Genomic DNA, 24,295 nt, shown 5'->3' with positions numbered 1-24,295 from the left:
GCTCAGAGGGGAGGTGATGGCGGCGGGCTCGGCGAGGGCCTGGGGCTGGCTGCCGGGCGTTGGCACATGGCTCACGGTGTTGTTGGCGGTGGGGAGGGCTGGGCTGGGGTTCTTGATACTGACCACGGTGGCCTTCTGGAATGTCGGGGGCTGCTTGGGTGGCCGATCCCGGCCTGGGGGGAGGGGGAGGCTGTCTGGAATCAGAGTCTTTGGCCTAACCTGGGGAGAGAAGGACAGTTGCATGGTCAGACAGACACACGTGGTGGGGCTGATGACAGGCATGGCGGAGGCGCAGCCCTGAGCAGAGCCAAGACTCAGGAAGGACAAAGCGTGGGCACCGACAGGACCTGGCTCAGGGACTTCCCAGGTCAGAGGTGAGGGGACAAGTGCCGAGAGGCCATCCTGAGCTCGGGCTGACTGGCCGGGGGCTCAGGGAGAGTCACTCTGGGCCCGAGTCCCTCCCAGCTCAACTCAGACAAAACGGTGCAGAGCAGAGGGGACGGGAGGAGCCAGGGGAGTCAGCGCAGTGTCTCCATCCACGTCCGACCACAAGGCGGCCAAGCTGCCCGACGCCAGGCTCGGAGCCCGACACCAGCTCCGCTTCTGCGTGTGGAAGGCCCTTTGGCCCTTGCCAGCCGTGGCTGCCGGTGGTCACCAGCTCCGGGACTGCTGTTCCCCGCCTCTGAAGAGGACCAGCCAATGGGGTGAGTGGCATCAACCAGGACCCCAGCTATTGTCTCCAGCTCACGTCAAGGCTGGGCCGCTCTGTGCTCTGCCGGCTGATGCCGCATAACCCGGATCTGAGTGTGGGTGAGCTGGGCCCAGCAGCAGGGGCCGGGCTGTGAACAGGAGGTCAGCCAGCGGCTCACAGTTGGCCCAAAATGTGTGGGCCTCCAAGCCAGAGAAAAAGTTTTTGAGGGACCCTAGAGCTCAGGACCTTTCAGCCTGTGCCCTCTGGAGCTATGCGTGGACCCAGGCCCTGGCCTGCACCTGCAGGAGCCTCCCGCCCTGCACCCTCTCTCGTTGCTCTGGGCCTGTGGCTGGTCCCTGCCGGCTGGCCCCCACTGCAGGCTGCCTATTCTGCTCCCCATGTGGCCTTCTGTGACAACAGCAGGTAGCAGCCGGACCAGGTATTCACTAGGCACCTTATGGCCTGAGCTGAGCCTCCTGGAGGCCACCAAGTCCATGGCAGGTCCAGAGGTTTGCTGGGAGAGGGACGGCGAAGGTAAAACATACAGACAGAGAAGCAAGGGATGAGAGGCCGGTGCCGGGCGACGGCGGAGACAACCCACGCCTGCGTGCACGCTCGCGTGCATGTGCACACGCCGGGGTGGAGAGAGGCGTGCGGGGCCTGGTACATCTCACCTGAGGGAAACGGCGCCAGCCCAAGGCACTCAGTCCAGGAGGCGAGAGGCCAGCTGACTTGTCCAAGGGCACAGCTGGTCGGGGGGGCCCTGAGTAGCACTCAGGGCGTGGGGGTCCCGCCCAGCTCAGTGCCCACCTAAAACCTCGGTGCTGAGGGGCTGGGGTCACAGAGCGCAGGGACGGACAGACGGACGCATGGCCCGGGGCCCGCCCACGGCCGCTTACCTGAGGTAGCACCGCCGCTCCTTGCCTGGCCAACCTCTGCAAGGAGCTGACCTGAGGACCTGTGACAGGCACTGCAGTGATGGTTCCCAAAGCCTGGAAGACAGAGGACGGTGGCGCTGAGAGGGGCCAGGCCGACGTGCGCACGTGGCCCCGGGCAGGCGCCTCGAGGCTCCTCTGGCCTCGGGGACGGCAAACGATGCGCTTCTGACTCTTGATTTATGAGTTTTTACTCACGAAAGTAACATAGACTCACGTAAAAAATTTTGGAAACTAGAGAAATGAAAAGAAAGGCATCACCCAGGACACAATCACCCTTTTTTGTGTGTGTGCATTAGCTTCCTTTTTTTACAGTTAAAATACGAACGTAGCTATGCAGAGAAATTCTGTCACCGGTTTTCCTACTAAGGGTACACACCCAGCTCCCGAGGCTGCTGTAATCGTCACCAGTCACCCCACGGCGGCCGCGCCTTCCACCCGGCAGACACACCGTGTTGCCTCAGCTCATCTCTCCACTTAGCGTGCTGAGTTTCACCCCCGTTCCCTCCCGATTCATAAACAACGCTGCAATAAACATCTTTGTGGAGGAAGCCGTTTTCACATTGCGAAGTATTTCTGGAGGACAGCGTCTCAAAACAGGGATTCATAGGTAGGAATTAAAAAGGGTAGGAATATTTTTGGCCCTGGATGCATGTCCCCCCCTGTGCCCCGCAGGAGGGAAATGACCAGAGCACATCCGAATCTCAGATCCCGAGTTCGGGGCCCTCCCCAGCGCATGAGGGGATGGCCACACCAAAGCGAGGTGGATATTTAGGGTGAGGAGGTAGGCAATGACACCTTCCCAGGACTCCAAGCCCACGCAAACATAGATGTGTTTTCGGATGCTTAAAGTCTCCTTTCGTAGGAATCGTCACTCCCTCCAGCTGACGAAGGGGCGGTTCTACATGGCCACATGTGTACTCCACGCGCCTGCCCAGTGGGGAGGGGCATCCCTCCCTCGGAGCCAGCCAAGCCATCGGTGGCCAGCGAACAGCAAGGCTCTCTCTTGAACTCAGATGCAAAAATTTTTAACGAAGCATCAGCAAATCAATCCTAACAATAATAAAAAGGACAATACAGCATGAGCAAATTAAAGTTAACCCAGGGATGTAAGGCTGCTTCCCACTTGGGTACTCGTTAGAAAAAAATTATATGGTTGTCTCAATAGACACAGAGAAGGCATTGAGCAAAATTCAACATCTATCCACAGCAAAAACTTTCAGCAGACTGAAAACAGGAAGTAGTTTCCTGGACCTGATAAAAAGGCATCTATAAAAAACCAACAGCTAAAATTTTTTAAAAATGTGAAAGTTCAGAAAAAACTTTTACCCTCCTCAATAAAAATGAAAATAAAAGCAAAACAAACAAATAAAAAAACAACCGCTAACGGCACACTTGAAAGACTGAATGCTTTCTTCCCAAGATCGAGATCGAGGCAGGGAGGGTCTCCCTCTCACCACTCCTACTCAGCTTTGGACTAGAAGTCCCAGCCAGTGCAATAAGGCAAGAAAAAGAAATAAAAGGCCCCCAGATTAGAAAGAAAGAAAACTGCCTTCATTTGCAGATGGCAGTATCCTCTACCTAGAAAATCTTAAGGAATCTACAGAAAGAGCGGTTAGAACTAATAAATAAGTTTAGCAGGCTGCAGGATACAAGACTGATAAACAAAAAAGAACTGTAATTCGACAGACGAGGCACCAACATTCAGAAATTTAAATGCCATTGATAATATTGTTAAGAAAAAAAGGAATACTCAGGGATAAATGCGACAATAGCTGTATGAGACCCATACACTGACAACTTCCAAACACTGCTGGGAGAAATTTTAAAAGACCCGATGTAAAGAGGGAGACATGGATCTGGGGCTCAGTCCTGTTAAAATGTGAGTGCTCCCTAAACTGATCTGCAGACTCAATTACAACCTCAATCAAAAACTCAGGCGCTTTTTTTTTTTGGTAGAAATTGACAAGATGGTTTGTTTGAAAATGCACACTGAAATGCAAAGGATCAAGAACAGCCCAAACAACTCTGAAAATAAATTAAAACATCCAATGAACAAGGCGAAGGACGACTACTACCTGACTTCAGAACCTACTCCAAAGTTATAGCGATCAAAACAGTGTGGTATAGATGTTAAGTTATACAAATCGATCAATAAAACCAAGGAGAGTCCGAAAATAGACTCACACAGACATGGCCACTTGATTTTCAGCAAAGGCTGCAAAGGCAATTAATTTAGTGGAGGAAGGATAATTGTTTCATAAATGGCGTCGGAACGAGTAGATACTCCCATATTACAAACAAAAAATAACTTTCATCCATATATTGCACCATATCAAAAAAAGAAAGAAAAAATTCAAAATGCATCAGAGACCTAAATTTAACATCTAAAACTATAAAATTTCCCAGATATAGGAGAAAATTTGGAGGACTTAGGGTGAGGCAAAGAATCTTACATACAACACCAAAAGCATATTTCATATAAGAACAAATTAATAAACCGGACTTAATTTTAAACTCCTGAAGCTGGAAAAACAGTGTTAAGAAAATGAAAAACAACAAGCCATTGACTGGGAAAAAATACAGGCAGATCTATCTGATTAAAAAAGAAAAACCTCGTATCTAGAATATATAAAAGAACTCTCAAAACTTAGTAATCGAAAACAACCCAGTTTCAAAATAAATAAAAGATTCGAGCAGATACTTCGCTAAAGTAGACATGCTGATGGCAAATAAGCAAATGGAAAAATACTAAACAACATTGGTTATTAGGGAAATGCAAACGGAAACCTCACTAAGATACTACTCCACGCCTACTCAGGCAGTTAAAATTTTAAAACCTAACCACATCAGGAGGCCTTGCTGCCTCTCTCTCTGCCATCCGAGGACATAGCGAGAAGGCACCTGCTGTGGTCTGAATGCTTGTGTCCCCCTAAAATCCACTTGCTGGAAGCCTGACACTCAGTGACAAAGGTGTTGGAGGCGGGGCCTTCGGGAGGTGCTTCAGGCACGGGGGTGGAGCCCTCGTGCAAGGAATGGAATCGGCATCCCATAAGAGAGGCTCTGGAGAGATGCCGAGCCCCCTCCCCCATTCGAGACGTCTGCCACCCCGAAGGGGCCGCTCACCTAACCATGCTGGCACCTTGACCTTGGACTTCCGGCCTTCGGAACTGCGAGATACATTTCTGTCGTTTATAAGCCACGCGGTCTGGGGTAACTTTGCAGCAGCCCAGACTAAGACATTCAACCGTCAGATCCAGCCAGTCCACTCCTAGGAGTTAGTCACCCAAGAGAAAAGAAAGCAGGTGTCCACACAGCGACTGCTAAGGGAACGTCCTGAGCAGCTCTCCTGCGACAGCCCAGACCGCGAACAGCCCGAATGACCACCAACAGGTCCTCGGGTGAGCGAACAGGCACATCCACCCGGCGAACGTGACTCAGCAATTAAAAGGAACGAGTGACCGATACACAGCACGACAGTTTGCGGAATGAAAGGAGACAGATCTAAGGACAGCCACTGTAGGATGCCATTTCCGTAAAACTCCAGATAATTCTAAAGGGACAGAAAGCAGGCGAGGGGTTGTGTGGAGATGGGGGGTGGGTGGGAGGAGAGACCCACAAGAGGAAGGAACTTTAAAGAGATGAAGGTATGTTCCTTCTCGAGGGATTCACGATGATAGTGTGTCCTAGGGGAGCCTTCGTCAAGCATAAATAAATGACACAGTTACTGTGTATTATAAGACACTAAAATAAACTCCCTCTCCCGCTTCCCCCTTAGCTTGCATCTCTCTGCCCCCCGAATGAGTATCGTCCACCCCCGAATGGCACGGCAGAGGGTCGCAGGCCCACAAACCACGGAGCTGCTTCTCCTGGTTATGACGGAAAGGTTCCTTCTCCCCTGGCATTTGCCGCCTGCGCCACCTGGGCGACGCTGAGGCTCGCGTCCGTCAAGCTGGCCGCTGCCTCTCTGTAAACGTGGAGCCAAATGACCCACATTTAGCCGGACGTTTTTCACTGCGGATATTTGGTGGAATAGAGAACTTCATGAGCAACGCAGAGCGTGTTAACGGACGCGGTCACTTTACATGGCAGTGTCTCAACCCATAGTACTGTTCTATGTCCTTCTCCAGCAGGGCCTGGTGACAAGCAATGGCCAGTCCATGGTTTGAAAGATTCTGCCCCACCTGTGGAAAACGGACGAGTGTAGAAGGCTCTGCCCCTCCCGCCCCTGGCCCTGCTGGCACGTGAGTGTCCCCTGTGGGTTTCGTCTGCACCCACCGCCCCGGCCCAGACGAGCACAGGTGGGAGGCAAGTACACAGCACCGTTGGATTACCAGGTTCCAGGTGAGTCTGCCAGCCTCTCCCTCCGGCAGGGTCTGCAGTGAAAGGCCCACCCTGGCACTTCACTCCATCAGCGGGGGGAGCTGTGTTGCCCTCTAGGAGCAGGGATTCCACGTGGGTGGGGAGCCGACCAGACGATCCAAGGGCCCCAGAACCACGACGGCAAATCCATGCCCCAGACCTATCAGAGCTGAGGACCAGCACCAGCCTGCGTTCCCTGGGGACTCCCTTCTGTCCAAGATGCCCCGACAAGCCTCAGGGAGGCAGAGGCTGGCGTGCTTGCTGTCACCCGTCCCATGGTGTAGAGCTGCTCCTGGGTGGGTAGAGCGTGGGAGTGCGCCGTGTGTCCGTGTCCAGGCGCGTCATTATGCACCAGCTAATTGGTATCCACTTGGGCGCAGGCGTCTGTGTGTCCAGACAATTCTCTCTGGACCTTGCTCTCGCTGTGCTGTGTCTGGCAGACGTCGATGTCCGGTTCTAAGCCTTCATGTCGGGTCGGTGCTTGGCCCTCCCACCAGACATGGGACGCCAGTGACTTCTGCCCACGTGCCTCAGACGCTCAGTCAGGAAGCGAAGGAGATGGAGAGAGGGAAGGATGGACGGAGGCTGCTGGAGGGCGGGCCCTGAAGCCGGCTGTGGGGGAAGGACGGGAGCTTCGCTTTGGCCTTGAACACTCAGTCACCAGGAAAGAAACACAACCTGCCACGTGGTAAATACCGACCGCCTGTGGGACGCCGAACAAACAGCGTTCGCCGGCGGACTCCGCGAACGATGACGCTGCCCGACTCACGCCCGGCCCAGCCTGGCATTTACACCCGGGGCTCAGGGCGCTCGACAGCTCTCGAAGCAGCATCTTACAGGATGTGGGGCCCCTCCGTGCCCGGACAGCGGGAGGAGCACAGAAGGCTGGGTGATGCCCCGGGCCAGAGCCCAGCGTCTTTTGAGAGGAGTTTGTCACAAATGAGGCTGCTGAGCAGGGTCCCCCGCAACACCCCCCCGACCTGGGCAAGGTGGGTTTCCACCCAGAACACCGAAGTCACCTCCCACTCAATGTCCTTTCTCCGTCTGTGCTAAGCAGGCTCCGGGGAGCCCTCCAGTCTCCACCTATCAGCTCCTCATAACTAAGCCCACCCCGAGGGTGTTCTTCCTGCCCTTCCAGACCTTTCATTAGCGAGCTGGGAAGACGCCCTCCCTCGCAGGGGCTGCCCGCTCTGCACCGGACAGGCATTCACTGATACTGGCAGAAACCGTCTCAGAGGCTATTTCATGAGCAACGGGTAGTTTATAGCTGCACTTTCGTCAAGATAAAAGAGCTCCTTATAACTACATTTGTTGCTCTAACCATTTAAACAGGGGGGAAAGGAGCCATAAAGGTCAAAGATAACTTCAAAATTTTCCCGCGTCTGCAGAGTCCCCATCTGTGGAGTCCCCGGGGTGGCCTGGGAGGCCCCGGACACAGAGAGGCAGGCGGAGGTGCTGAGGGGATGGACTGGGCCTGGGGTCGGGCTCTGGTCCTGGCTCTGACACAAGCGCGTGTGGCCCCAGCTCCCGGCCAGCCTCCTGCTTCGCTGGCAGGATGGGGCAGGACCAGCGGCATGGCCTTAGCGGTGGCCCATCTGGGTGCCGACCCCGGAGGGGCTCCTTTCTCGCTGGGCAGCTCTGGGGAGCCCCATTCGCTCCGCAGCACCCGCTTCCCACCAAGGCTGGCATGTAGGGACTCGCCTCTCCCCAGGTGACAGCGCCCTGGTGCTGAGCAGGGGGAGGAGGCAGAAACAGAAACAGAAACCGCTGGCCCCACCTCAGGCTCCCTCCCGTCGGGGACAGATGCTCCACGCCCTCCTGAGACCCCTTCCTCCGTCACTCAGCAAACATCTCGTGCACCCACGACAGGCCACTGGCTCTTGTCTTGGGCCAGGAATGGGGTTGTGAGCAGGGCAGACAGTGCTCAGCATCACAGAGGCTGCTCCCCTCCCAGCCCCTGACCCGATGGACCGGAACTGGCCTCTCGCCCTCCACTCCCCTGCTGGATGGTGGCTCCTGGGGGGCAGGGCCTGCTCTGAGGCCCGTGTCTTGCAGTCCGGCCCAGGTTCTGGTCGGAGCAGGAGCGTGGTGAAGTATCTAATGGACACCATCAGACGAGGAGGGCCTGGGGTGCCCAGGATCCAACTCGGGAACTCTGCTCAGGGAGCCAAGAAGGGCAGGGAAGGGGCACCTCCTTCACACTCAGAGCCACCTGCAAACGAGGTCATGCAGAGCCACCACAAGGCAGACCTGCCACCTACTGCCCACAGGCTGGCAGGCCACGGCAAGCTCTTCCCATGCCCACTCCCCACATATGTGCAAACCTGCTCCCTGGTGTCCCGGCCTTGGGTCCAGTCCCTGTGCCCAGAGGCCCTGACTTCACAAAGCCACCCTCCCAGTGGTACCTTGGGGGCGTGGACCTGGTAGCCCGGTCGTAACCACACTCCCAAAGTAGACGCCGCCTCCAGGACTGGCCGGGGCGCCACCCAGTAGTCCGTCCTGACCCCAAGGGCCAGCCCCCAAAGCTGTCCGATGGCGATGGCAACGCCACACCGCCTGCCATGGCTTGGGCGCCATCCACGGGTGGGTTTGGCGCCACACCTGCTGGGGCGGGCGCCCGACCTGGCTTTGCCGAGTCTGTGTGCCCACGGGAAAGGCCAAGTGGATGGCGAGCTTTGTTACAGGGGCCGTCCGGGTGCAGTCAGCCCTCCCATACTGGGACACGCCGCCGTGACTCCCCCGCCCCTGGGGGACACCAAGGCCGGGGGCTGCACATCCTGCCCGGGGACCCATGGCCACCCACAACAGAAGCGAGCCCTCACCAGAGCTTGAGCCCTGGGCCACCACCTGGGAACCCCAGACATCTTGGGGGATCCCTGGGGGCTCCCATAGCCATAGTCCCCAGATGTCCCACAGATCTGCCCCTGGCTTCCTCCCAGGTGGCCCCCAGCCCCTCCTGGGCATCGCCCCTGCCCAGACGCCCACGAACATCCTGTGGTGCAGGTGAGGCCTGGGCTGAGACTGAGCCACGGGGCAGGATTCAGCTCGGAGCTCGGGGAGGAGGCGGAGTGCGGGCCGTGCGGGGGAGGGGCGCCCGGCTCCCAGGCTGGCCCTTAGGGAGCTGAGAGCACCACACGAGCAGTGGGCCCCGCAGGACGAGGCTGCAGCACACGGGGACGAGCATTTCCGAAGGGCACATCCGTCTCTCTCTCACTTGACCCAGAGGGCGGGCTCCAGGCAGCACAGTGGACACTGGTGAGCCGCCTTAGAGCCTGACTCCCCTGTAGGAGGAGGAAGGGACCCCGTTCCCGAGTGCCCTGGATTTGGGCACGTTCCCTGTGACCTTGATTAACCTCATGTGGGAAGCCGGTGTCCAGTGGGAGACGCGGGTCTGGTCAGGGCAGCTGCGACCTGGACCGCGGAGCTGACCGGAGCAGGGGCTCTGGCTTCCGCCTGGCTGGGTGAGGACACCAGGGCGGCAGCCCGAGGCCTCCGAGGACCCAGCAGGACGGCCCAGGAGCAGGCCGCGTCGCTCCAGTCCCTCCAGACGCCGGGCGGCTGTGCATCTTCGTGGAACCACCGTGACGTGGTGCCGAGATGACGGTGCTCCAGCCTCGGTCGGCACCGGTATAAACATTAACGTGACGTGAGCAGCACCTTCACCGTCGGGCGAAGCCGGTTTGTAACTCGCCGATGAAACCCGACTGCGCCTTCCCCACAGCCGGGAACGGCCGAGACGGTCCCACGGGCCACCCAGCTCGCTGCCCCCGCGCCCGCTCCCACACTCATCCACACGGGGCGTCGGGGCTCTTGGGGCTCCTGTTAAAACCCAGGGAAATGCACCCCATCTTTGCTGCCCCATTCTCTGGCGGTCCCAGCCCACAACTACATCCTGCTGCGACACGGACACGCCCACAGCAGGGCCGACCGAGCTGCTTTTGCATTTCATTCTCGGCTGGCCCAGGTCACGCCAAGCATCCTGCCCGCACCTCCAAAGCAGCAGAGCGAGAGCCGCCTTCCTTGTTCCAAGGACCAGGGCACAGAGCTGGGGCAGGTCACTCCAATGCCCCCTCCACTCTGCGAATGCACGCCAAGGACCAGGCATGGTAACAAATTGGCAGGGGGCACTCGAGGCATCCATGTGCTCGGCCACGCCCAGGAGCCCCCGGCGGGTTCCCTGGGGGTGACTGGAAGCCACTGCAGGCTCTCGGCTGCAGAGCAGGACCTGAGGCCGGGTGGCAAGGCACCCACTGTGGGCTAGGGCAGAGCTTCCCGGGGTGGACAGGGGACCAGGAGCGGTTCCCACCCTGTTCAGCTCAAGCGGTTGCTGGCCGGCGGCTCCCTGTGCAGGCGGTGGCCACCTGGCCAACGGTGGTACACAGGTCTGTTCAGAGCTCCCTGCCCAGGACTGGCCATGGCTCTGCCCGTGGGCACCCACACCTGCCAGCCCCTGCCCTGGGTGTCCTGCTCTCTCCCAGGGTCTCGGGGACAGTCCCCAGTGCATGGTGGCTCCCAGGAGAGGGGACTCCCAGGGGACTACCATCTTCTTCCAAAACCAGCGTCTTCAGGCCCCACGAGGAGACCCGTTTCCTGAAGCTCGGGCTCTGGGGACACTACACACGCCCCTCCTCAAAGCCAATCTGTTTCCAGGTGCACCTCGGGGGTCAGTACGAGGCTGCTGCAGCCCACTGGGTCCTGGTGACCCTGACCGAGCAGGCCGGCCACTTAACCAACACCCGGGCCCTTGCGGGGGAGGCTGCTTCCCATCAGAAAGCCCCAGAAAACGCGGCGGCTGCTCCGCGCTGGTGTCTGGGACGCACCCTCAGCAGGCCCCAGCGAGGCAAAGTGGCTCAATTAACTTGAAAGGGTGTAATTTTATGCTGTTGTAGGAAGTACACGCTCTAAATGGCATTGTGGACCGAGAACTGGGGCTGTGATCTCGAGAGTGTTCAAACAACGGCCACCAATGTGTGGCCACCACGGGTGTGGGGTGAGGGTGAGGGTGGGGGGGTGGGGGGGGCAGGCTGGAAACTCCCCACGGACCGCAGCCTCTGCGACTGCCCGGGTCCCGCAGGGGGCGCGTCCACGAGACCAGCCGCATCACTCGCTGTCTGAGCTGTTCCCTCACTGCCCTGGTCACGACCCCCACCCCCGACCTTCCGGCACCTCCACGGCTAACCTGCTGCATTTGGACTGGAGTCGATATTCCCAGTTACGTGAACCAGGGCCCGAAAGGGCAGGCGCCGTCCCCAGAAGCCCCGGGACCTGGACCGGGACCAGGGCAGGAACAAGTGACAAGTGAAGCAGCAGGACCCGCGAGGGCCATTTACGTAAACAGCACGCACGCCGGCCTTGCTGGTGACGGACGGTCTCACTCCTCGGAGAAGCACCTGACACCGCACAGAAGGGGTGGCCGGCTGGGGACTAAAGGCACCGAGGACCTCCCCAAACCCCACTCGGCCTCCTGGGTGGCGCCCGTGGTGCAAACTTGCAGGGCGGGCTCTGGCCCCCCACAGGCCCCGCCTTCTCCTAGGACCTCCCAGCAGGAACCGCAGCGCCCTCCCGTGGGCCTGGGTGCAGAACTCGGTGGGGTCCTGGGAAGGTGACAGGGGGGACTCGGGGGCAAGATTTCCAAAGACGGGGACACCAAGGGGCCCAGCAGACACGGGCACAGGCTGAGGCGTGGCGGGGGCCGAGGCCGGACAGGACGGTGGGGACTCGGTCCCGGGGTCCCAGGGAGGGCGCATGTGACCAGGGCAGGCGAGATGGACCAGAGGCTACACGAGTGGACGGCAGCCAGGAGGTACAAGGGCGACTCGTGAGCGAGAAGGCGTGCAGAGCCGTGGGGGCTCCGGAGGGTTTTAAGGAGGAGGGTGACGTGAGTCATTAACAAACCCAGTGAGAGCCCGGAGTTGGGCGGTGGGGACGAAGCCATGAAAGGTCAGGTCGCCATCTTCCAGAAACGCACCAGCAGGGGCCGAGGGGTTGGGCTCACGGGCACGGCACTGCCTCTGAGCCTCAGTCCCCCATCGGCAGTGGGGACGGTCAGGGCAAAACACAGACGTGCAGAAAACACAGCCGGCCTCCGCCAGCACCGTGCGCAAATCACTGCTGCTTCCTCTCGGCAGGAGGGCCGGACCCTGCGGCCAGCCTCTGGCAGGCCAGCTCCCAGCCCTCCGGTCAGCTTAATTATGTCCACGCTCCGAAAACGAAGCCCAGCCTGAAAGTCCGGGCGGCCTGCATCGCGGCCACGGTCCTCATGGCCAGCATCGGCATTCCCGGTGTCTCGCCTGGCCCGCCTGCCCGCGACTTCAGAGGTCCCGGGGCCCGCTGCACCCTCGTGTTAAGTCAGGATAATGAGACCGTGCTGAGTGGCAGGGCCCAACAGGAGGAAGGGACACTTTAATTTCAGATGTGGGGGTCTCAAGCTACGAGAGACAACTGAAGGGATAAGCAGGCACAGGCCCTGGGGGCCGCGGGGAGGCCAAGATGCCACCCAGGTTAGTGGACGCGGCGGGGACGCGGGGGCTCGGCTCTCCCACAGAGGGTCCCCCACATCCCACCTCCCTGCACAGGTCGTCCCCGCATACACCTGGGGCAGAGACTCAGTGTGTGGACAGAGGTGGGCAGCACAGAGAGAGCCCACCCCATCGGCCCTCACTCAGGCCCCAGGGGGAAGAGGAGGGTCGCCCTCGCTGTGACCCCCAACCTTGGCCTGGGACCCCACTGGGTGATCCCACGCCTGTCCCTGCTGTAGACACTGAGGGCCCTGGACCCTCCAGTGCCGAGCAGAAACAATTAAGATCACCAGGAAGAAAAGTTCTGGATCGGCTGGGGCAGGGTCAGACAGCACGTGGATCCACACCCCCAGGGCCGCGTGTAGGGCTTGGGGGCACAGTGGACGCCCCATGCCCCCCGACCGCCCTGCTGAGGCCACGCCCCTTCCCTCAGGGGTCCTGGCTCTCCCCCTCCCCCCAGGACCAACCCCTCTGGCCCATTCGCTCCATCCCAGCTGGGTGTGGGGTGGGACACACCATGCCCTCACCCTCCAGGGCCCAGGGCCGGAGGTGGTCACGGGGTCCACCCTGGGCAGGATAGACAAGCATGGGTGTGGTGGAGGCACTAATCTGACCTGCAAAGTAAGGTGGCAGCTAACTCGTTGATATTTTGTGGAACTTAACTTTAATTTTCAATAACACATCAACTTCTAAACATTCCAGCTTGCCCCAGTTTCTAAAGGCTCAACAAATACGTGTTGCATGAGCAGAGGGATCATCCAATGGTGAAAAGTCCGAATCACTGAGCCCCTGATTGTACTCACTCCTTCAGGAACCCCAAGAGTGAGCATAATTACTGTTCCCTTTCACACGTGAGGCAACAGTGGGCTGGGGGGCTGAGCAACTTGCCCAGGGTCACTCGGCTTGGAGCCCGTGATGCACACTGGGGACATTCCAGAGACCCCTGGGGGCACTTGAGGATAGCCAGGCCCCTTCCCTGTGTCCCTGGCCTCCTAGTGAGCGGCACAGTGCTGGGCACGTGCCAGCTGGGCTCAGGGGTGGCCTCAGCCGGCCATGGAGCCAGCTGCCTCTGCCCAGGAGTGGGTCAGGCCGGCCCATCCTTTGAGACTCAGCATCCTGCCCCTGCCCCCAGGGCGGAAGCTCCAGCTTCATTTCAGTTGCTTAGAGCAACAACGGGCACAGGAGGCGGGGGCGGAAAGACCAGCAAATTCCAGACCGAGGATGCCTTGTTCCTTTGACCTTGTGAAGGATGCAGAACATTAATGGTGAAACATGGCCAAGTCCATTACCCACACCACCGGCAGGCAGGAGGAGGGGACGAAAGCCACGACCACGACCGCTCCAAGCCTCAACCTGGACTCGCAGAGCAACTTCCCTCCTTCCAAAGAAGGGCGCTGCACCCCCGCTGTGCGCCAGGCACGGGGGCTTCAGGCGCCCTGGTTCATTCATTCAGCATTTCGGTCCAGGCACAGGGGACGTGGAAGTGAATCAGAAGCAGCCCTGTCCTCAGTTCAGTGGGGTACAGACCTGTCCGCCCTCTTGGGAGTGGGGTACATCCTGGCTGGACCTGCTTCTCCATTTGCATGATGGCGGTGGGGCTGGAGTGGCTGACCCCCGAGGTCCCATGTGAAGGGTCTGGGTCCAGGAAGGTGGGTCTGAGCACCTGGAGGTGGGTGTGTGGGGCTCCGGGCCTCTGGCCCTTTATTGATTATTCTCCTTCAATGACAAGCTGAGCCCGAGCCTCAGTTTCCCCACCTGTGAAACAAGAATGACCGCTGCACTCTGGTAAGTATCGAGGGGGGTGCAGCCAGGAGGGCGTCCTGCATCCTGTGAGCTGTGCACCCAGGCACCGTGCTCGGGAGGGCGTCCTGCAGCCTGCGGGCTGTGCACCCAGGCACCGGCCTCCCAAAGCTTCGGGCAGGGCTGACACGCGCTCACACCATCAGGCTGTTCAAACTCTGACGGCAAACGCGCCCTATGCAGGAGCTGGAAACCATGTCTCTTCGAGGAAGATTAAGGGAGGAGACAAGCTTCGTTTCCACATGCATCTCATTCTGGGTCGTGGAGGCATGAGGCTGGCCTCCTGGGGACAGGAAGCCCACGCCGGGAAATGCCCAGACGCCAGCCTCTGGTGTCACATTCACCTCTAAAATCCACTTCAAGCTGCGCTTCCTCCCCAGTCATCTACAGGCCCCTGGGTTCTGGGAGCTACTGTGACTTAATGAGGGCAGCTGGGGGGCCCTGGCCGAGGCCCGGCCACGAACAGCATGTTTGCATCATTACCCAGTGCGGGGACGAACCGGAGACTCAGGCAGGTGTTGGCGGAGCTAGGAAATTTACTGCCACGTAAGACGCACAGCTAAACCCGGCTCCTGCCTGCTCTGAACCCAGCTATCCGAGCGGCAAGCCCACGAGCCACGGGGTTAGGCTGGCACGTCCTGGTCCCCTCACCAAGGGGTGCGCGGTGGGGGACAACTGCCTCTAAGCAGAGATGTCTGCTTGGGGAGAGCGTCCTCGGGGCTGAGAAGGAACAAGCAGACCAAGCGAGTGAGTGAGTGAACAGCTCGAGGGATGCTCAACCCCTTGCCCAGCCCACCTCACCGAGACGCTCTGGGTGTGGGAAGCAAAGCTCGGGGACAGGAAGCGTCCAGGCTCCGGAGCCAGGCGAGCGGGACCCTCACGCGTCGCTCGTGCGTGCCCGGCTCAGACGTCCCGCCTCTCTGCACCCGCTTCTTCCTCCAGAAACTGGGGACGGACGTCTGCCGCATAGGATGACGAGACTTCTCCGTAACGGGCCGACCGCGCATCTAGAGGGTCTGGTGACAGCCGCTCCCTTCCCCTCTCCTGCCTTAATCTCCTGCAAACTGCGCATGACCACAGGTTGCTGGCGTCTCGGGTCACTGAACTCAAGCGAAGTGAGGGAAAAGCACACAGAGCGCGTACGGTGCTGCGCAGTCCTCGGCCTCAAGCTCCAGTCCATGCGTGAGTTATTTGTTCGTATTTCTCCTCATCCACAGGCTCCTCGCTGCCCCGGAAAGAATGAGCAACCTGGCGTTTGCAGGAGGCGGTAGAAGCGAGAGGCATGGGCCTCAGCTGGACTCTTGAGCCCCAACCTGGGGCCTGCACCCCTCTTCCCTGTGAGATGGGGTGACTCAGCTCTGGCAGACTGATGTGAGTGTAGTGCCCCCCACACAGACACGTTTGAAACCTGAGCCTGCCCACACTGGGGTGGGAAAGCAGTTGGCGAAGCTTCTGGTTCCTGGGGACTCACCTCCTCCCAGGGTGAACGTGGACTGGCACCCAGGACAGCGGTCAGCACCCAGGACAGCGGCTGGTACCCAGGACAGCGGCCGGTACCCAGGACAGCGGCCGGCACCCAGGACAGCGGCCGGCACCCAGGACAGCCCCCAGCACAGCCGCCAGCAGCCTGAGGCAGTCTCCCTGCCTGTGGCCCTGGCCCCAAACCCCTGCTCGTTTCTGCACCCAAGCCTCAGGGCAATTAGCACCTTTGGGAGGGCTTGAGTTGGGGGACAGGCAGAGATCGGAGTCCTGAGATCCGCCTAAATACTGGTGGCAGGATGTGGGGTGTGAGCAGCCCCTGCTTACCCGGACCTCGGCAGGTGGCTGTGGGCAAGTACGATGGGGACAGTCTGGACGCACCCAAAATGCTGGGGCTCCCTGGAGGGCTGTGGCCGTCCCATGGGATCAAAACTCTGGTCTCGGCAGCGAGATGGGCAGGTGCTGCTCTCCCGTCCGGCCACCAGCTCTGCAGCCTCTGCCCCTCCCTCGGCCTCGGTCACTCCTGTGTTTATTCCACAAGGTGGCAGGCTTGAAGTCTGGGGGACACTGCACACTCTCAGGCCCCCCACAGCCAGCCCGCAGGAAAGCTGAGCGGTGGGCGAGCTACCCTACTGCCCTAGCTGCTCCCCGTCCCGGACGTCCAGGGTGTCCTCTGCAGCAGCCCTGGGAGCCCACGCACATTGGGGTCAGAGGCGGGCCACGGGACCCTCCCTGTGGACCCCGAGGACCCCGCGCCTGGGACAGGAGGCACTTGCTCGTTCTGCATGTGCTTTCTCAACTCGTTTCAAGCAGAAGCTCGACTAACTCAGAACACCCAGCGGGGACTTCTAACAACAGCAGTCCCCGTATTCGAGGCTCCCGTGGGGCCCCTCCCATCGCCCCTAGTCTCCTCAGAACCCAGCCAGCCGCGGGCTCCGCTGGGCTTTCGTGGCGTGCGCACTTCTGGTTCCCCACGCTCCCCTTCATTATTCCGGCTCTAATTTATTAACTCGCCCCTCTGCTGGCAACAGAAACCCAGCCGCCAAGTGGACCTCTTAGCACAGCCGACACCTCTGAACGTTTTCTCTTCCAGTGCATCGGGGCTGGGGGTGAAGCAGGGGCCCCTTGCTAAGGGGAAGATTCTCCCGGGAGCCCCCGGCCGCCTCCTGAGACCCGCGGCTTCCGGGCGTGCGGGTGTGGCACTGGGTCACGCTGCCTCCAATCTCCGGCTCTGTCCTACTCACGCGAAGGCCTCTCCCCATCGCTCCTCCAGCTTCCGTCCATCCGAGCAGGCTCTCCTTCCGCGCCTCCCCCCGGCTCGGGACCCCCCGTGGCGCCGTGCACCCACAGTGCCTCCTCGGCTCCCAAAAGGGCCTGTGTTTACTGAGGGGACAGGGAGCCGCACAACCGACAGGGCTACTTAAAACCGCGCTGCCAAGGTGTTTTTCTTCCGAGCACATTCAACGGCTAGTTCCTTTTTTCCAAATCCCCTTGGGAAAATAGTTTCGCAAGCGCCTAGAGTTTGTTCACCGCTTTCCAGCCCCGAAAGACTCCGTGGCCCCCAGGACACCTTGCTCCCTCCGTCCTCGGGGCCTGAACACCTTGTCTCAGAGACGCTTGGTGACCTTCCCAAGTCCCCCCGTGTGCAGGCGGCTCATCTTTAGGCTCCGAGCCCTGAATTCTCCCTCGCGACACCCACCGCCCCTGGGCCCCTCGCCAGCAGAGCTTCCGCGGCCAGTGCCCCCTCCACCAGCCCAGCCAACCTGAGCTATGCAAGGCCAAGTCCCACCACGTCCTGCCGCCCCAGGCCCTCCCTCCTTCCTGTTCCTCTGCACTCGCCCGTTTGGCCTCCCCTGGACAACTCAGGAAGTAATTCGCCCCATCACAAAACCAGCAACGTGGCTTCAAGCCCCAGGACCACCGAGGTCGCCCCGGTCAGTCCACACCCGGCCCCACGGCACCCACCGCAGGACACACCTGGGAGACAGAGAAAACCCGAGTGGGAAGCTGCTCCTCCGGTTTGGGACGAGGACGCGCCGGTCCCCGGAAGGCCATCGGGGCTGTGGCCCCAGGCCGATTCCGACCCGTCCTGTTTCTGCACAGCCCACCAGCCAGGAATTTTTAAATGGGGGAGGGGGATCAAATGAAGAATAACACTTCGTGCCACGCAGAAATGATAGGAAAGTCACATTTCAGTGTCCGGGAATAAAGCTGCATTGGAACACAGTGCCACTGACCTTCCCGTGTTGCCCAGGCTGTGCCCCCGACCCCGGCAGAAGCAGGAGGTGTGACCGGGACCCTGAGGGACACAGAGCGAGGAGACTCACTGTCTGGGCCTTCACAGAAAAGGGTTTTGACCCCCGCAAGCTGGGCAATGACCAAGGAGGTGTCCGGCATTCAATGGCAGGTAAGCGTGAGTGGAGGGTGCATTTCTTTCCGGGCTGTTAGCGATCCGGGGGCCACTGGGAGGTCAAACGAAGCCACTCCACTCAGGAAGAAGAGGCTTGACTGGACGAAGGGCCCCGGAAGGGGGCAGCCAGAGGGACAGCTCACCCCGACCAGCTACTGTGACACCCAGCGAACTCAGAACCCAGGCGGCCAGGTGTGGGGGGCGTTCTGGATGCAAACATCTGACTGGCACCGATGAGTCTGAAAACAGAAGGTTCCAGAGTGGAGGGCGGGGCCTCCCGGTGAGACGAGGTGACGGGGCGCGGGGCCTGGGCTGAGGCATCCCACGGACCCAGCTCTGTCCTGCCACACCCGACAGAAACACGGAGCCCCCTGAGCGGCATCTTCCTGCCGTCTACACGGCAGGACTTTTGTGAGAACTGGAGCAGGTGTGTGACACAGCCACATGAAGGCCGACACGGCACACGCTCCGTGAGCGGCAGCTGCTGCCATCAGCCACTCTCATCCGCTCTTCCAAGCTACGCTATGGGCTTCGTATTCTCCTCCGCATTAACACCTTTTGAAATGGACTCAGAGAGGTGAAGTGACCTGCCCAAGGCCACACAGCAAGAGCAGCTACCTGGCTGGACAATCAGACACCAGGTCCGCTCGACCCAAGCATGTGACTCAAGCCTGTGTCTCAGGACGTAATGACGGAGCCACCTTTCCTGATGGGGACAGCAGCGAACCAGCTTCCTGGAGGCCGGGCACTGGAGTGGGCCTTTGGAGAACGGGGCAGATCTCGACCGACAGTGTAAGGTTCTGACCCCCGGGGAGAAGAGGGGTGTCCAGGCAGGGAGGGGTGAGGCACGGAGCAAACGGGACAGGAGCGCCGAGGGGCGGGAGGGCAGGTGGGCGACACAGCCCCGCCGGCCGGGCCGGCAGCGAAGCCCAGACCGACCACCGTGTGGGCCGCGGCCCACCAGCCCGGCCGGGTCAGGCCTGAGAGGGTGGACGGTGGCAGCTCGGTCCCTGGTCAGCCTGGCTCAGATTCCTGTCACCACTGCTTGGCTGTGTGACCTCAGGAAGGTCCCTGGCCCTCTCCGGGCTTCTGGCTCCCCATCTGGACATGGCGACCTGGGCTCACAGGGTGGTCATGGCCGTGACAGGGAGGAGGTTCTGGAGGCGTCTGGAATGGCCCCTGCTTGTGGTCAGCACTCAACACTGTGTGCCGGCCCTGCAGATGACATTCATTTAATAAACACATCACGAGCCCCTGCCCGTGCCAGGCAGGCACCTTGCTGTCCCCTCCGTCCCCCACGTCAAGTCGTCAGCCTGCAAGGACGGCCACCGACGACAAGACAGGGCAGGTGCTCCACACGCGTCCCGATGAGCCAAGTCCCCACGGGCCGCCTGGGCAGTCGGAGGCCCAGGCTCCCCGAGGGAAACCAAGTACGGTCCCTGAATGTCACCTGGGGGAGCAGCTGAGGAGCAGTGACAAAGACGGGGCTGTCCGGAGAGCAGGCCCCACCCGCCCCAGCACCGAACGGACGGGCGGAGGCCCAAGCCGAGAGCCAGGCCTCCTCGCCCTGACAAGTGTATCTATTCCTCATTACTCAGCTCCTCCTGGGGTGACAGCCGAGATTAAAGAGTAAGTCACCTCCAGACCCATCATGGCCCAACAAGATGGCTCCAAATCAAATCTAACAGTCAATGAAGTCGTCAATATTTAATTTACTCATCGCAGGTGGCGACTTCAGCCCTCATGATGCCATGGTTTAATGGCGGAGGGACTGGGGCTCATCCGGGGTGCAGATCCGGGCGCCTCCAGGCGAGGCCCGTGGGGAGCTCGACCCGGGCTGCTGCTGGCCCGCCCAGGGCGGTGGCTCGGGACCCGCTCGGCCCTCTTTGGAAACAGGAAGAATGAGATGGGTGGTCCCGCCAAGGGGCGGCTTCTCCCCCAATCCTCTGACCCCCCTCACCCAATCTCCCAGGGAGCTGGGACTGGAGCAGCACCACAGATGCTTCTGGATCATTCAGAGCATCGCCCCACATCCCCCCTTCCACCGGTGGCCACTGTACCCACGGGGGTCCCCTTGTCACAGCTGAGCGGTGTCCTCCTGAGTGCACCGCCTCCCTGCCCTGCGCGTCCTTCCAACGCTGCCCCCGACCTGCAAGCCCACCACCCAGGATGCTCCCACTGGCCCACGGTCACCACCTGACCCCTACCCCCGACCTCCTGCAAAGGGACCCGTGTCCACATGCCAGGTCGAGGACATGGCCAGGTAGTATTTGACGAGCCCTTTCGCGAGTCAGGAACTAGACTGTGTTCTCTGCGAGAACGAACTCCCTGGAAAGTTCTTCCCTCCCAATTATTTGCACGAGAAACAAGGTCGCACCGTCACTGGGCTGGAGCGAGGTCCCAGGCCCTGCATGGCTACTCACCCTCCATGCTGCCTCCGAGGGGACCACTGAAGTTAACTTCTATTTGTATTTACACAGTGCAGGTAGAGAATCAATAGCCAACCCTCCCTCTCCTACGCAACTGTGTTTTTTTTTTCTGTCTTGAATTTTCATTGGCTTGATTTTTGAAGATTCTCTTGCTAATTTTTCCTAAACTCCCTGACTGAATTATAACACTTGGTACAAAAAAACCAGGTGCCAGTTCTTTTTTTCCGGAAGCTTCCATGTCCTGCTCCAACTTGAATGGGTTTCTTTCGAGGCTACTGGGCCCCTCTCCTGCACTTAGATCTCCTGTTTTTCTGGGTGTAATTCTTTGATTTTGACGGAGCAGCTGACCCAGGAACTTCCCGAGAACGTGACACGTGAACACACTTCCAGACGTGGCGTGTCTCAGAGCGGGACCAGTGCGTGCTGGCGCCCTGAGCACGCGGCTCTGGCGTCTGGCTTCCAAGGCTGCTGCTGGGGTCGCGCCTGCGGCCCAGATGCCGGTGCGTGGCCGCCCCACCCCCACCCCGTGTCCGCAATCTCACGGCACTGGGTGGCAGTGAGGACCCCTCAGGCAAGGAGCTCTGAGCACCTTTTCAATCTGAAAACCTGTGCCCTTCAATGGCAGAGAACATTAACATCTCCTGGGTCTCATTCTGCCAAGTCCCTCGTTTCATCTGGACCTCGTCGTCAGACAGAGAGGTCCTCCAATTTCCCTGATTTCTCTAATCCATTCCCTTCCATTTTTCATTTTATTCTACTTCTTCAGAGACCTCCCAACCCTCCTGTTGACTGTCAATTCTACCATCACGGACTCTATTTCCGGTGGTTCTTGCTGGTCTCTGGCTGTCCCCTTTTTTAAGAGCCTGTTCTGAGCTCGTGGATGCTGTATACCACTCCGTTTCCTGGAGGATTTTGACAGGTGTTGGAAGCTTCTCCTGCCTCCTGCAAGGCCTCCTCATCCTCTTCAACCTGTTCTGTGCCCACCTCTTCCTTGAGACCATGCTCAAGCTCCCTCCCCTAAACATACCGTGATCGCTATCTGCTCCCTCCCAGGACAAGGCATGGAAAAGCTGCCAGGTCATCAAAGTGTTCGAGTGACGGCCCTAGGGAAAGCTCGGAGAGCCAGCAAGCGTTTACCGAAAAATGAGCGATGGTGGACAGGTGACCGGGAGGGTAAGATTTCAGGAGAGAAATGGCGTCGGTAAAGCCTGGAGGTTGGAGAGAGGCCAGCGTGTTCAGCGAGACGCAGGGGTGGGGTCTAACTGGGGCAAGGGCAAGGGCAGGGCATGAGCCGGGGTGAGGGAAACTTGTGACGCCCCGGAGGGTCCTGGGTGGGGGCAGCCCACGGGCAATTCCCGTGGGCTCAGCACCACACACGTCACACGTGCGCCCTCTCCCTGAAACCTGAGCTCCAAGGGCACTTACTTACTCGTCACCGTGCGCCCGGGGCCTCACACAAGGCCGGCGTGTAACGCGTGGAAGAGATACACGCACATCCGCTCGGCAGAAACTCGCGGAGGCTGCGTCCTCCACGCGCCACGGGCCCCACACCCCGGGGGTGTTTCCCGCGTCCGTGTGTCTGCGCGTGCACACACATAAACTCTCCCTCCTCTTGGCTGTTTTCCGGAGAACCCCACGACGAGCTGGGTTACGTGTAACCCAGTGCCTTGCTCACGAGGGTGCCTGACCCTGGACGGGTGCGTGAATGACGAAGCCCTCCTCTCGGTCGGTCACAGAGCAGCAGTGGGGGCGAAGGGTGCGGGGGACCGAGGAAGACACTCGAGTCCCGATGTGGCCAGAGGCCTGGGCTCCCAGGAACACCCCGCCAGCTCCAGGCACAGACCCGCACCCTGCAGGACCTTCCTTCCAAGCACCGAGACGACCAGGACAATGACGCTGACGACGGTTCCTCAGAAATGTCCTGCGTCTGTGCTTTACAGGACTGGCTCAGCCACTGTCACTTGGCTTGCTCGGCAGCCCCAGAGGCAGACATGACCATATCACTCGGCGGACGAGGAAACCAAGTGAGTTCACTGGGGGTGCAGGGGCTCACTCCAGGTCTCACCTCATGACGATCAAGGCCTTGGCTCTGAGCCGAGACCTCCCTCCGCGGGGACACTCTGCCGGCTGTGAAATGGGTCCCAGCCCTCTCGTCATCTGGGAATGAGACGTGAATGCTCACGTGAGCCGAGGCATCGAGGCTGTCTTCATGCCGTCCGGCGGTGGCCCAGGGAGGGAGCAGGACACACGCTGATGCGTGAAGGGTGACGGTCACACTGCGCTGTTTCAGGATGTGGCGATGCTCACTGTCCCAGTGCCAACAGATCTGTTTTGTTTTAACCCAGGAAGAAAGTGACCGCTCCGAAGGCCTCCCCGGAGAACTGGGTCCGACGGCCCCCAGACGGCGACCCACGCTTCCCCCGAGCCTTCCTCAGCAGTCAGCCATCACTGCCATCGCCAGCCCAGGTGAAAGATGCCGCTCAAGGAGAGAACAGGTCGGAAGGTGCTTCAGAGAGCACGGTGGTGTCCAGACCCCCTGTGGGCACCCTGGGGGGGCGTCCGGCTGATGCTACCCAGAACCGGCCCTGGGGCAGAGCCGGGAAACTCCCCAGGGCAAGGCCACCGGGGAGGGGCTGGTCAACCCTGTGCTCAAGGCGTCTCTCTCCCGGCGCGGTACCCAAAGCACCAGCCCTGCGAGGCATTTTTAAATACTAATTTTACGTGACCTGCCTTCAACTCAAATCGCTGAGTCCCTCGGAATGGAGAAAAGCCTGGTGGACAGCGGGCACGGGCTCCAGAGCCGGACACCCCGGCCCTGGCCAGCTGGGGGAGGGGTCCTGTAGCCTCTGCTCCCCGTGAGCACAGTGGGGCCACTGGGAACGCGCATGCTCCACAGGGCGGGTGGGACGATTAAACGGATCAAGTCCGTGTGCGCATGCAGTGGTGGGAACGGGCAGTACAGGCTAATGTGCCCGTCGATACTGTTACAGATCAGGGTCCCAGCTCCCCGCCCACTCTGCAGTGGTCCATCATTGTCCTCCTCAAAACACAGACCCCGGAGACACACTCAACAGTCGAGTCATCCCTCTGACCGAGCCCCAGGTCCCAGAGAATGTGCGCCTCATGCTGTCCACATCGGTCATTAACTGACCACCCCACCCTCAGGCCCCACGGGGCTCAGCAGCCCCTAGGCCTGTCCTCTCCCACTGGGACCGCCGCAGGAGGCTTGTTCACGATGTGCTCATTTCAGCTACAGTAACTAATAACTACGTTTTAAAGGGAGAGACCTCTCAGGGTGAGATCTTGGGGGAAAGTTCTTGCCCACAGCGAATGTTCTAATGTTACTGTGGACAAGAAACAGGTCTCCTCAGTTTACTTATTTTGGGGGAGTAGGGGGCATAAAATCCTCTACCTTCCTCAGCCGGGCAACAGAGGTGGCCGCTGGGCCCCTCAGTGTGACCATGGCCGGCCTTTTGGGGCAGCCCCATATCCCATGCCCCACTGAGCTCGGACACGGCCCTAGGGGGTGGCGAGTCATGGGCCACAATGCCCACTGGCTGGGAAGTCCAACGGGAGCCACAGCCAGATTCCAGGCCAGGGGGTCGCCGAGCCCATTACCCGAAGGGGCCCTGAGCAGGAGCCAAAGACTCCGCAGCCCCTAGCCGCCAGCC

The 24,295-nt window shown here is 59.9% G+C and overlaps 1 protein-coding gene across 2 annotated transcripts in view; it reads right to left on the bottom strand.

Moving 5' to 3' along the window:
• Positions 1-24,295, bottom strand: part of PHF21B (PHD finger protein 21B) — a 73,166-nt gene that overhangs the window by 19,658 nt on the left and 29,213 nt on the right. For both annotated transcript variants that reach the window (XR_005652892.1, XM_039863206.1), the window contains exons 3-4: positions 1,591-1,683; positions 1-219 (exon numbers count right to left, since the gene is read on the bottom strand). The exon at positions 1-219 is cut by the window's left edge and continues 177 nt beyond it. Coding sequence is in view for 1 of the 2 variants with exons in the window: in XM_039863206.1 (XP_039719140.1) it covers positions 1-219; positions 1,591-1,683 (312 nt within the window). In the remaining variant the exon portion in view is untranslated. The remainder of the gene's footprint in view (positions 220-1,590; positions 1,684-24,295) is intronic.

This window comes from Pteropus medius, unplaced genomic scaffold (assembly GCF_902729225.1).
Source record: "Pteropus medius unplaced genomic scaffold, Ma_sr-lr_union100, whole genome shotgun sequence".
Taxonomy (NCBI): Eukaryota; Metazoa; Chordata; class Mammalia; order Chiroptera; family Pteropodidae; genus Pteropus; species Pteropus medius.
This window is presented reverse-complemented; position numbering and strand designations above follow the sequence as displayed.